At 27.7% G+C, this 14,855-nt stretch overlaps 1 protein-coding gene across 1 annotated transcript; it reads left to right on the top strand.

The window, feature by feature from the left end:
• Positions 1-7,256: 7,256 nt before the first annotated feature.
• On the top strand, positions 7,257-13,930 carry LOC148238629 (uncharacterized). Its single transcript, XM_088186706.1, has 4 exons — positions 7,257-7,335; positions 11,006-11,188; positions 11,259-11,340; positions 13,615-13,930. The coding sequence occupies exons 1-4, from the start codon at positions 7,281-7,283 to the stop codon at positions 13,763-13,765; spliced, it is 471 nt and encodes a 156-aa protein (XP_088042832.1). The 5' UTR covers positions 7,257-7,280; the 3' UTR covers positions 13,766-13,930.
• The last annotated feature ends 925 nt before the right edge of the window (positions 13,931-14,855 follow it).

Here is a 14,855-nt window from a genome sequence, read left to right as displayed (position 1 = left end):
GTGTGCTTTATTTTAAAATTACTCCCCTTTTTATATTTAATTGTTGTAATACATCAACATAGAGTAGTTTATTTGAAAGATGATAAGCTGAATACAAAATGTAATAAAAGTAACGACATTTCAAAACCATTAACGATAAAATTAGTAATTAGCAACTCAATGAAATAATTATGGTGTTTTAAAAACTATTTATTGTATTATTAACTAAATAATTCCTTTAATAATAATGTTTGTGAATGGTTGAGTGTAAAATCATTAAGGAAATAACTTGTCAATAAATAAGTTACATAGTTTTGACATTCAACTATATAGGTTTGTATGAGTTACTTTTTAATCAAATTGGTTTCAGGAGAGCAAAAACCATGAAAATAGTTAAGATTAACAAATTTATATTAAATCTTATTCTACTGAAATATATCGTAAAATGATTTGATGTTATGTCATGCATGACTAAGAGAAAAAATATAAACACTACATACTCCCCACCATGAAACTTTAAATTTTTATTATAAACCAGCCAGTTTCAGTGTCCAAATTTTATCAAGTGTGCAATTGAACACTATATTTTAAGTTAAAACACGACTGTGTGCTGTTTTTGCTTTGTTGCATTATGGCCTCTAACAAATTAAAAAAGTATTATTTTTCTGACATTTTAAAATTCACAAAGCATTTAGTGCCAACCACTGATTATAAACTGAACGTTAAAGAAACCTCCCATTTCAAAGAAAACAAAATTCAACGTTATTTATGCATTAAACTTATATTTGTGATTCAATCAGGTTTTGACATATGGCTGTAGGTTGCACATGATTTTAAAAATTTAAAAAGAAGATCAAAAAATATGTTTTGTTTCATGAGTCTGTAAAAGAATTAGATAGACATTTTTATTTCCAGTCCTATTTTACTGAAAACATTTATTGGTTTTTATGTATTTAAGAAATGGTTCAAATGTTTTTACTTATCATTTAACAGACATCATACAATTTTAAACTTAAAAACATTTTTATATATAATTTAAAAAAAATATAATATTACACATGCATCTGTTTTTTAGCATTTTAATAATCTTCCGAAACATAAAAAAAATATTTTAGTTGTATTGTAAATCGCAAAACTACAATATATAATATTTTCTTCCTTTCGGATTTTTTTAAGGAAATTTATAAGGAAATAAGAACTTGTGATCTATTCCTATCTATCAGTACCTACAGTATATTTATTTTTAAGAGTCAATAAACATAAATAAATATAGCAATTAAAACCATTTTTTTAAATAAATAAAACACTTATAATTAAAGAAACAAGCAAAATAAAAAGAAGCATGTGGAGCAAAGAAAGAATTATAATAATTAATTTAATTTCATTGAAGCCATATGTTATAAAATGCAATATATTGTGCTGTGTAAATGTGTTAGTATTCGTAACAAGCAAATAGATAAGAAAATATCAGTTTAGTATTTATAAATGGAAATTTGTGCAAATTTAATTTACGCCTCATCATCTCCAATTGGTTGGATGATGGCATGAGTAAGCAGACGAGGTTTTACCTCCGGCGGTAAACATTTTAGGGAATAGTTGAGTAGGGATGATGACACTACGGATTTCCGACCATATAGCTACAAGAATAGTATTTTTTTCCAAACTAGTGCAAAATTAAATAGAAAAAAACTAAACAATTAGAAAATTTGTGTAGAATAAAAAATACTAAAAATTGTAATTAGAATTATAAATGGTCTAAATTTGATATTTGATTTTTAGCATTAATTTTTCTTGCTGTTATAAACATTTTTATATATTAAATAAAGTGACATCTATAGATTTTAAATTTAAATACATATAATAATTTATAATTAATTATATAGATGTCACTGATTTCCAGTCTTTTATTCTGGTGGTTAATACTTACTTTTAGGTATTCATTATGTCTGATTGACTAATCCAGTTTTTACAGATTAACTCCATTGTAACGCATTAGGCTAATGCCTGTCAAGGGAAGATTACAAAAAAACATTTAAGGAACGGCTTCTAATATATAATTATAGCTTTTGACTGCTGATTAAGTCATTCTACTATTATATTTAGACCGAACATCATACATAATTAAAAACAATCTTTTGACAGGAGCAGAAGTGTATTAAGGACAAAAGATATTATATAATCCATAACTGGACGTAAATTTGGTATTGAAATGTTTTTATCCTTAAAATTATCGAGGTATTGTACTCATTTTATTCACAGTTAGCATTCGTGATTTAATGTCATTTTCTTTTTAATATTTTAGGGTTTGATAATTTAAAACTAGTTATCTCCGAAAATAAAATTTTGACAACTTCTTCTTATCAAACTTTATGAAGTAAAAGTTTTCTTTGCGCGGTCAATGAAACTATATCATTTACTGAAAATGGCAGTGAAAAGTAAAATAAATAAAAAAATCACGTTGTTTATTTTCTCTTTAATTTTCTAAAATTTTATTTATGTTAATCAGGTGATTAAAATAAATAAAGTATTAAACAAATTTTAGCGACGGGGTGGTGACGGGTGGCAATTAGACAGATAGAGCCGTCTTTTTTTTATTGTTATGAAATCCCTATAAATTATCTATAATATATTTAGGTTGGCAATAGATGTCTATAGCCACTGAATAACGAATTAAATATTTATTTATTTAGCTCAGATTAATATTATATTATAAAAATAGTTTACTTTGCATTAACTGTATAAAAAATATGTTAGATTTAGTGGATTCATTTTATATACACAAATATAATCGATAACGGAAGATATAATATATTTTTTACCATGAATTTTATGTGTCAAGTCTACAAGGTTGGTCGTTTTTTTTGTGATCACGATTACGTTTTTAAAATTCTACCAAACCACACACTTGTATTTACAGTCAGATGGTCATCGTTTTTCTTTCTCATTGCCAGGGGATCCAATCATTGTACAGTTAGGCAATATGGAGTAATTTGCTACAAATTCAAAATCTGTAACGAATCCATTCAGATTGATACGGTACGATCAGACGTTTGAAATTAGCGTTCTCTAAAAAAAAATAAGCAAACAGTAAACCATTAAAATAACGACCATGAAATTGGTATAAAAATTGACAAAGACATTCGATAAAACTTAGATTAATATTTTATTGGATATAATCTATAATAAAATTTATTAAAGATATATTATTATTTTCATTAATTATTACAATCATAATAACGATATAGTACATATATATATATATATATATATATGTACCTACATCTATGAGAAGAACTATGCTATTGCTCTGATAGTACGAAAAACATTAATCAAAGAATGCGAAAGAACATAATTCTACACGACAACGCTCAGTCAAAAAAATGTTACTACGACTTTAGAAGAGTAAACTATAGCTGGTAATTAATCTTAAATATAAAAATAAACATATCTATAATTAACTTTTTAAAAAAAATTCTCTTATTGTATTGAAAATTTTTACTTTGACGAAATTAATTTACTAAAGATATAAATAGGAAAACTGTATGGCAAAAACAAATAATTTACTAAAGATATAATAGGGAAACTTGTATTTATAAACTGTATGGAGCAAAGTCTCAATCTTATCTCCCTTGACGCAATTTTTCGGCTGTATCATTCTGAATTTTTAAGATTAAATCCAATAAGATAAAGCTGCTGTCTTACACGATATTATAAAGTTTTTAAGCAATGTTTTTTTAGAGTTCGCGATTATAGATTTTATACAAAAATAAGTTAGTTAATACTCAGTAACTCTTAAGCATTTTTAATTTAATCTTCACGGAGCCCTACTTAGTGGGTCAGCCAGGAGTATGCGATCCACAACTAAGGCATCGTCCGAAGATGGGATTCTTTTGGCGCCCACCGAGATTGTAGCCATTCAAGCTGTGTCCACGGAGTGAGGCAATCGGGAGTCTGTGACACATTGTCTTTCTGAGGACAACTTGCCATGTTTTTGTTTTTATTATAGTTTTATTTTTGTACCCGGTAATGTAATTTAATAAAAGTATTATATTTTAAAAATATAAATTGCTGTGAATTGCGTCTCCATTGACACATAAGGAAAACGTTTTTAAAGTAATTCTAAGCTATCTGTTGCATCATTTTATATAGTATAAGTCAGAATATTGAATTTTTGTGGCATAATATTTAAATAAACATAATAATCACATTTAATCTTAGTGTCGATACAGTTGACATGAATACAAATATCTAAATTAAATCTAAAACTAATTACAGATCTATTCGTTTGATATTTTTAAAGAAAAATATATTATAGTGAAAATATATCGATTGATATGTCTACTTTAAAAATCAGAGAGCGAAGGTTTGAGTCAAAATAATATTTATAAGAAAATATTTTAAAACTATTAAATTATTACTTTTATGACTTAAGCTCATAATTATACCATTTTCATCAACTATTGTCATTATTCATAAAAATGCAAATAAATGTTGATGATATTTAAAGGTTACATAAAATTGGAAAAATTATTGTTTTACAATATTTATTCAAATACTGAATTAAATTCTAAATCGCAAGAGTAAAATTCTCTCAAGCTCTAATTTTGCTTAAGCACGTCGCGTCACCGTCGTTAGAATGGTACAATCTCGTATAGAGTTCACGTACTAAATCTGACCGATTTTCTCAAGATCTTCACAAAAGCAGCATTGAATCAAATCGACAAAGAGTGTAGTGATTTTTTGTTGTTATTTTCATCTCGCAGACAGAAGTCAAATAAGTAAGCTCACATTTTTTCGGACGCGGTTCTTAGAATGAATCGCCTTTCATCTATTGCGGAAATAAGGTCGTCGCGTACCTTGATGGCATTTTTACATACCTTTTTTCCCACTTTGGCAAATGACCAAATTTGCTATGCCAAAGCCGTAGGAATGGAGCCGCTATTGGACGACAATGCGTTACGATTACCAAAATCGTAACTGTACTTAGCGGTCAACAATGTGGATGTCTGATAGGCATTGTTTTTTTTATATTATGTACTTATGTATAATACATGCCCGAGAGATAGAATTGGTTTGAAAATTGCTTCCATATATTTACATAATTTTACTGAGCAGAATCTGGTTCTAAATTGTGTTTCCATACCGTAAAAAATAATTAATTCATAAGATGAAATTCTAGCTTAGTATGTTCGTTTTAAAATGTAAAAAATCGTCAAATATAAAAAAAATAATACATGGTTTATGGCTCCAGTCGTTGTTTTTTTTATTATTTTTCAAACAAGTAACTCAGAGATAGCAAACAGTTTTTTAATAGGTTAATAATCGAATAAGTTGTTAAAGCAAATCACAATCAAAATCCTTTTATTGTTTATACATTTATACAATATAATATTCTTATGATGCTTCTGAATGATTCATTTCATTTCATCTGTTTCTTATAATGATTATATAATTTATGTCAAAGAGTTTGCAATAACAATAATTGCAGTGGGAACGCTCGTTGCAACAGCGCCGACACAATTTTATTGCTTTTGACGTGAATTTTTGACTTCTGAGAAGTGATCATTTTTTTGCGCCCTCCTATTGACCAAAATTCGGTTTGAATTTACTTCGACCGTTAATATCATATCTGAAGTCCGTAGTATATCAATAAGGATAGCTATCATATTAGTGTAATATGTGCAGATAACCTAGAGTCTAGGTCCTAGACCTTTGTCTGTATTTCTTTTTCCACTTATTTTCCCCTGTGAGATGAGTTGGCTTAGTTTGTACTTTGCATTGTAATTAGTAGAATTTTAATTTGATCAAATTGGGTTTGGTTAATTCGTGTAGGTTTCCGCTTATTTTTCCTGAGAGACGAGTTGGCTTTGTTTGTATTTTGGACTTGACCTAATAAAAGTTCTAAAATTATAAATAGTTTTGGAACTTTCAGTTTGTTAAGTTTGGGTTTGAACAGCAAATTCGCAACTATTAAATTGAGCTTCATAGACATTTTAGAGCAGCATTTTAGCGTCTACCAGTTGAATTATATTTTCGCTTGTAGAAATATATATCTACTGATGAAAATATATTTGGACTCCACTAGTGAAAATATATTTTTAATAAAAATACACATTCACTATAACAGTAATACATTGCATGCAGATAAATATATGTATATTACTATATATGGAAAAGTTAAAATCATTTATTTTTACTAGTACCTGTCAAATAAATTATATTATCACTGATAAAATCACGTATCCATTGGTGAAAATGTATTTCGATATAATTGCACTGAAATGACAAATTTTTGGGATAGATTCAAGACTATTTTTTAATTTTATTTTCATGGGGGGGGGGGGGGGGCAAAAGTTCATCAGTCGTTTTTTAATATTTCGATTTCATTAGGATTCATAGTATTTAATTAAATGTCAAATTTATGGGAGGTAAATGCCCCCCCCCACCTACTCAATCCCCAAAGGTTGTATCTGACAGCTTTCTGTGCCTTTCTGTGTATTTTTGCATAATAAAAGAATATTAAAAATAATATTTTGCGACCATTTATTCTATAAGCGTTTTGAGATTTAAAGGACACGCGAACAAAAGTGTTTTTTACCTGATGGGGATATATTTTATTTACTTTATTATTTAAAAAAAAAAAAAATTTTTAGTAAAATAAAAAAACAAAAAAACGAGTTAAACCGTTTTTCGTAGCACTGACTGAAACATGCTGCTGACATATAAACTGTTGGCATTTTAGCTTATGTTAAGTATTAAGTTAACATTAAGATTTCAATTAAATAGTTATAGTGCTAAACGTACTTTATTAACGGCCTATTTATTCCAAAGTTCAAAAAATTATCATCACTTATTAATTGCAAAGTACTTAGGTTTAAGTTTTGACTTAAAGTGAATCTGAAGGATCTATTAAATGAAATAGTATCGTTCTATCCCTTTAAGATCTTACTTTTTAAGCGCTTCCAGTTTCTCCGGGATGCGATCCTTTAACATTCCGTTGTCAATTTTCTGTCATTACAGACAGAGAGTGCATCCTGGCGTATAAAACTGGTTCGCTTAAACAGAATATATGGTGCAAGGTGCAAGTAAAATAGCACAAGAAGAAAAAGAAAAAAAATGAAACGGCTCCATGACCACCGGTCACGGACCCAGCGTCATCTCTGCTTCGATCATCGGAGTGGTATTGGTGTTGGTGATGGTATTACCACGCATTTGGTCTGCGGACTCGTGTACATATAGTAGTAAGTATATATACATACACGACCGAAGCGATTGTTGTTAGAGCCAGTTCATAGTCCGTCATGGCATCTTCGTCCATCCTGTTGTTGCCATTGGCCTTCGCTCTGATCTTCGCTGGTAAGTCTTGTTTTAATCAAAAAGTGTAATCTAACCTCATCTGGTACTTCATAAATTTTATAGTGAATATAATTTATTTTAAGATATATTTTCAAATCAATTTTTTTGTGCATAAGATTAACTAATACACTCAAGCTATGCTCTGCAATATATTAATAAGTAATTGACTTGTAAAAATGATATTTTTGTGATATTAAAATAAAATATGCCATAAAAAATATCTGTTATAGAGACGGTTCAAGTGATATATCGCGAATAGATGGCTTAGAAAAAATACAATTCAAATGACAAGTATCAAGTTACAATTTATTAATAAGCATATTATCAGAAGCAAACATATTTGTGCCATATTTCATAAAATAAGCACTAGTTACGATGGGTTTTGCTCGTTTTCATTAAACGAGTAATTGGTTTTATCATAATTGTATTGAATAATCCAATCAATGTTATAATTACTCTAAAAGTAAATAATCTAAAGAAATATATTTGATTTTTTTGTGTGTGAAATCTTCAGTTGCTATTGTGGTATCATTACGAATTTTTTGGGACTTTAAAAACTAGTTTTTCAATATTTTTTTATTGTAGCTGTTAAAAAATTCACTACTGGAATTGTTTATATCTATTTTATTTATCTTATAAAATTCAATTTCAGTGTCGCATTGTACAAAAATAATCTTCGTATGTGTCATACAAAATTCACAATCACTGATGAACAAATAAACACACCTCATGGTTTATCTTCGGTGATTGAGTCAGGAGCTTCGTGATCTACGCAGACCTTGAATCGTTCTTTGATTTTTTATCATTGTTTTTTTAACTCACGGTCGTGTCAACAGTGTTTAGAAATTGCTGCCTAATTCTACGAAATATTTATCATAGAACCTGTATATTATAAAGGCAAATGATAAATTAAATCATCAAATTATACGCATTTATAAGTTAAAAGTTCCATTAAAAATATATATTAAATTTGTTATTTTAGAACTATAAATCTTATATAGCAGAGAATCTTTGATGATTTGATTTTAGTTAAATATCTTTAATTTGATTTTATTTAAAACATTTAAAAAAAAAAAAAAAGAATTTAACATATTTTGAAATATTTTTTTTAAAAAATAATTATTTTCGATTTCTTAAATAAGTTATTTAGCTAATAGCTTATTGTATTTTATTACCTTTAAATAACTTGCGCATTAATGCATGTATTTATATTTAAATATTTTTTTAAAAAACTGTATTTTTTTAGTTCTATTTTATGTTATAATTGTCTTTTATTTTTAATTTTATTTTTATATACTTTAGAATTGAATGTTATTAATATTCTGACGGGCTTTTATTTTGTATTCCAAATTCAAGTACTCTTATGTTTTAATACACTTACAATTAGTAATTTATATAGTTACTTCATTTAATTTTTAGCTAGATTGAAGTACGTTTGCCAGATTGATCCGCAGTCTTGTTTCAAAATGGCGTCTGTTAATAAAATTAAAAAATCGAAACTCCGTTAAGAAAAAAAGTATTAAAAATAAAAATTATATTTTTTTTCCTTAATATTATTTATACGGTATATAATGGTTTTTGAGAACAGGAAACTATTGTATTGTAGTTTTAATCGTATCGCTATGAAGCATGTTCTAAAAATAGATTTTTTAAGTATTTCGTAGTATAAGTTTGTTAGCCAGGTTGATTTACCGTCTCATTGAAGAAATTAAAAAAATCGAAACTTGTTTAAAATTTTCTAAAAAAATTAAGTAAAACAGTAAAAAACGTAAATAAAAAGTTTTTTGATGTCATTTTTGAAGATATGATACCTGTCGTAGTTTTATCGGATGGTTTGATAATTTTTAATCTTTAATAAGTTTGTTAGCAAGTCTGAATCGCCAACTTGTTTCAGAATGGAAATATTCAAAATATTAAAAAATCATAAAAAAATAAAAAATGTATACATTTTTGAATCGGTTTTTGGGAGTGCAATAATTGCAATAGTTTAAATCGTATCGCCTTGACACTTGTTCTAAAAATAGATCATTTAAATATTTCGAATAGCTTCGTTCGTTAGCCAGATCGACCCGCCATATTTTTACAAAATGGCGACTGTTAAAAGAATAAAAAATCGTATGAGAAAAGTAGAGAATTAAAAAACGTTTAGAAATATAAATTTAATTAAAATTAAAATTAAAAATAGTGTACTTTAAATGAAATTTTACGGGATATAACTGCTTTTGAGGACACGATAACTGCCGTAGTTGAATTCCAATGGCTATCAAACATTAAAGAAAATAAACATTGTAAATATCTAGGCTGAGTTTATTAGATTAAAAAAAACCGCAATTAAAAAAAAAAATAACTACGTTAAAAAAATTTCAAGAGGTAAAATGCATTTTAAAATAAGAATTAAAATAAAACATAATATAAAAATTGTTTTTTTTATACATTTTTGACATTTATGTGAGTTTTAGAGGACACGTATACTGACGTAATTTTAATTATATAGACTTAAACTTGTTTTAAAAATAGATCTTGTAGATCTTAGCTTTATTTGTTTTAAAATGACGTCAAAAAATTCTAAAAGCTAAGTTAATAATATATTAAATATTAATATATATATAGTTAATATGGTGATGACTCCAGTAAAATAAATTATGTGGTTTTAAAGCTTTATTAATCTATGGAATTATTCATTTCCATCAAATCTTATTTAACCAAAAAATAGGTTAATAAAAATTAAGTTTAACTAACTGTAATTTAAAAAAAATCTTTTCGAACACATTAACATTTGAATAGTCATTATTTTATAATGATTCAGATGTTAGTGCAGGGTTTACTTATATTTCTTTAACAAAAATTGTGTCTAATCGTATTTTTTAACAATTCACTTATCACTTAACAATTTATTTTTGCTATAATTTATATACGCAAATGTCTAAATATATTTTCTATGTGATTTTAAATAATAAATATTTTAACCAAGTATATTATATTCTCGAGTGCCTTAAATTTATAAAATTATATTTTAAATAAGTCGTTAAATAACATAAATATTAACCTTTTCATATACCTTTCGATCGCCCAAATACTGTTAAAAAGCATTTGTGTACTGAATGCAGACGTTTTACAGAATCTGTCAATGCTAATTTGTTGTGCGACGTGACAAATAAAACCTGCATTCGTAGGAATGTCCATCGATCGCTTCTCAGCCGGTTGCAGTTGCGGTCAATCATCTTTAGAAAAAATATATAATTATATACTATATAAAAATGCATATAAACATATGTACACTTTATATTATAAAGATGTAAAAGATTAACAGATTCTATCGAATTAAAGAGAAAATGGCTGATTAATCATTTAAAGATAAAATACCGATTATTCATAAAAGAATATCATCGATTAACTGATTAAAATAGAGAGAAAAATAAAATGGTACAATTTCCTTGTAAATATAAGGCGTTAACTTATTATTTAATTATTTAAAAATTTAATGGTTCAATAATAAAAATAAAATAATATTTACTAGTCACTACTTTTAAATATAAAAAACTGCAATGGATCATTATTTAAACTTTCTGGCACATTTATTTGGTAGTACTATATAACAGCTATTTTAAATATTAAAAATAAATATATTTTATAAATTTGAAGCTCTTTTATTAAATATTTTGTTTTTTAGACTCTGGTTACTATGTGCCAAGAGGATTTTACACCATAAACCGATTTGGTCAAGCCTCACCCCTAGTGTCTCTAGCTGGGGGCTTAAGGGTACCGAGAAGCGTCTACACTTCAGCTAGTGCATCCAGCTCTTCAAGTTCAAATGGTCCTGGACAGAGTCAAACATTCACTGTCAGTGGAAATGGTAGGGTTTGGTTTTTTAAATTTAATCCTTTGGTTTGAAAGTATTTTTATAAATTAATTCTATGTTGCAGGTCCAATTTTTGATCCATTCGGTATCAACCCGGCCGTAGCTCAGCTTCCCTTGTATCCAAATGAATACAACGCCAGTCCAGTGTAAGTTTAAGAGTATCCCGTAGTTGTAAATAATATTTAAAAAGTCAACACCAATATAGGGTTATATTTAAAATCATTTTGCAGCAAGTTTAATTAATTATGTTGATTTTGTTAAATTGTAAAAAACTTGTGTGGTTTATGATTGTTAATTAACAATATTAAGAGTGTTTTCATGGTAATCGTTTCCTTCAGTTTTGTCAAGTGTGTGCAGTTCTTAGTGGAATCGATATTTTGACTTCGTGGTAATAGCTAGTACACGTAATATAGGATACATTTACAATTCCAGTATAAATACAACACAACCTTCTTATTGCCTTTTTTATTTTACAGTAAAGAAGAACAAGCTTCTAAATTAATTCAATTTTGACGCTCGTCTAATTCATGCGGCACTCATATATACAGTTTTTTTTTTGTATCAAAACATAAGTTTGACAGTGATAATCTACCTTAAAAATAACACTACTCAAACTTAATATTTATGGAAATCAATTCATACATTGTATTAAGCGTTTTTACTATCATAGCATATGATGCATAGAGTCGTATTTATCTAATATGCAGCAAAAGTTTTGTCGCAAAGTCGCTTTGTGATACCCATGTCTCATGCTTCTAAACTTTATAGATTTTTTTAATGCATCTTTGGATACTCAACCGCGAGAATCACGCTTTGTTAGCTATCAAAAAAAGTGATTGTGTTCGAGTGATCGCAGATAAGTTGTAACTAGGTATTCTGGTATCTTTTCTTGGAAAATGAGATTTATCGTTTTCACGTATCGATTTTCTAAAGAATTTTGATAAATAAAAAACATATATAATATGTTGTATGTGATTATAATACTATAGATATTTATATATATATATATATATATATATATATATATATATATATATATATATATATATATATATATATATATATATATATATATATATATATATATATATATATATATATATATATATATATATATATATATATATATATATATATAAATAAAACGTCGTAACTGTTTTTATATTTGCAATAATATTCTTTAAATTGTAAACAGTGTTTCGCCATTCAAATACTTTCGACCTCTATTAAAATCAACACAAAATCCATAGTTTCAAACATCTGATACGGACCCATCTTTTCTTATGCAGCGGTGTATAAAAATACAAAAATTTTTTTTAAATTAAAAATGGTATTTAATCTGTTGCGGACTCTAGTTAGTATTCTAATAGTTCCCCTTAATAAAACAAGTTCAGAAAATGAATTTGAGATACCTTTATATAAGGATATTTGAGTTTTACCCGTTCTTGTAACCCAGCATTTTCCCCGCAGAAATTTATATGTCGCTAAAGTTTCATTAAACTATTAAAACGATGCCATTGACAATCCAGCTATTCTATTTTTGGGTTTACGATCGCGTCCTCATTTGATACCCGTTAAAGCCAAGACGTCCGCACAAGCCAATTCATGTATTTAAATCGCGATCCATCTCTTTAATATGCTGGCATTGCACATTGTTCTATTAATGTATTTTTTTCCTACATACTATGACCGTCGCATTTACAGCATGACATTGTTTATTTGAGCCGTGAGAAAGATAAATATATTGTAATTTATCGATGAATGAATTTTTAATGTGGTGATGCATGTCTGTCACTCCAGAATGTGCACGATAGACTATACCCTATTTGCATTAGCACAGTCAGTTCGAGAGCTATCCATTTCATCATTATTCATAATTGAGAAAGAGATGGAAAGTTTGGGTTTGCGCTCCTACTATTACCTCTAAAGCACACGATACGGATATACGTTCGATATACTTATCATTATTCCGATTGATTGATCAATATAAAAAATATAGTAATGATTTTAATTTCAATAAATATAATTTCTATAAATTTAAAAATATAAACATGAGTATATTGAACGTATATCCGTATCGTGTGCTTTAGAGCTAATAGTAAGGGCGTAAAACTAAACTCTTTCTCAATTATGAATAATGATGAAATAGTGGCTCTCGAACTGACTGTGTTAATGCAAATAGGATACCTATAGACAGTTTCGAGACGAGTCTATGATGTTCTGCAGTTCTAAAGATTGCTTAGCAAACAGATCACAACTGATCGCTGAAGTTAGTTAGGTTAAGAAGTACGTACGTACATTTTATTCATTACTACTTCTTTATCATGCTTGAATTACATAATTTTGAACCAATCACTCATTTTAAATGAAACCAAATTAAAATATGTAGATCATTAAATATAAATACAATACATTTTCAGACTCGTAAGCCGTTTCGGAGGAGATGGTGAAGTGGCAGGAATCGGCGTGTCCGGAACATCTTCAGGAGGTACTGGAGTTTACTCCAGCTCTTCGACAAACGTTGGACCCGATGGAAAAGTGCATTATTCGACGCATACCGGGAAGTTTTAACCAGCAACGTCATAGACGCAAAAGAATTACGTGATATTTTGTAAATATAATATATACTATGTATTACAGTACTAATTTTAAGTTAGTCAACGGCTGGTAGTCAAATCTACGCCGGTAACAAAACGCGTTTTTAATTAACTCAATAAATAAACTGGTGCTGCTAAAGATGTGGCTTATATTTTATGTTCCACCTCACCGAGAAACGTTTCATTCTTATCTTAAGAAGGCGAAGATGGCCAACAAAACGATAAAGAGAAGGCTGATGGCAGATTTTTCAGCAGAATAGCAGAGGTTTCTGTCGCTGCACACACACATGGCCGCCGAGAGCGAACCCGGGCCTTGGAAAACAATCATTCCGGACCTCAAGACAAAAATAGCATTTTATTTATTTTTAACATCGTAATATAATTTCTTGAATACATATTACAATTAGGCATTAAAAATTATTAAAAATATCTACTCATAATATTTAACTGACAATTGGCCGTGTTTTCTTTGCTGCTCAATGTTGCAATGCAGTGAATTTATTTAGTGCATGTAACAATTTTTGTAATATTTTTTATTTATTACTTGTGTTTTTTATCTCCAATTAGGCGACAAGATTTAAAACATTAAAAATAATTAAAAAATATTATCATTTATTTACAGGCTTGTTATCCTTTTGTCCGATATTAATATTTCAAGTAAACTAATTGTTTTGAAAATAAGCATATCATTATATTTAGGGCTCTAAGTTTAAAATACGTGATAATACAGTATGCATTCTTAGAGAAATTATCTCTTTATACCCGCATATAAATCTACTTTTAAAAACTGCCTTCCATTTTTTGAAAAAATAATTTCAATTATATCTAAAGTTACACCTGAAAATATATATACTTATAAGTTAAGAATATTAAAACAAAACACTAGCACTTTGTTACAAAACACTGCACAAAAAATAACAATCGACAAAACAGAAACGCAAATCTCTTCAGTTTTTCATTGGATTCTTTAAAGTTTATAACAAACACATGTAATTAAAACTAAAATTATTCATTGAGGTAAAATGATAAAAAATTCGGCAATTTTTTGCGATCCGGGAAATTTT

The sequence above is a fragment of the Plectrocnemia conspersa genome, unplaced genomic scaffold (assembly GCF_051122295.1).
Source record: "Plectrocnemia conspersa isolate PC_06_02 unplaced genomic scaffold, ASM5112229v1 ptg000001l, whole genome shotgun sequence".
Taxonomy (NCBI): Eukaryota; Metazoa; Arthropoda; class Insecta; order Trichoptera; family Polycentropodidae; genus Plectrocnemia; species Plectrocnemia conspersa.
The sequence above is the reverse complement of the archived record's forward strand: the minus strand, read 5'-3'. Positions and strand labels throughout refer to the sequence as shown.

Excerpts from the sequence above, each read along its gene's own strand:
- LOC148238629 (XM_088186706.1), top strand. The coding sequence starts at position 7,281 with ATGGCATCTTCGTCCATCCTGTTGTTGCCATTGGCCTTCGCTCTGATC. Across the intron at positions 7,336-11,005 it reads CTTCGCTCTGATCTTCGCTG|ACTCTGGTTACTATGTGCCA; the intron begins GTAAGTCTTGTT and ends TTTGTTTTTTAG. Across the intron at positions 11,341-13,614 it reads GAATACAACGCCAGTCCAGT|ACTCGTAAGCCGTTTCGGAG; the intron begins GTAAGTTTAAGA and ends ATACATTTTCAG.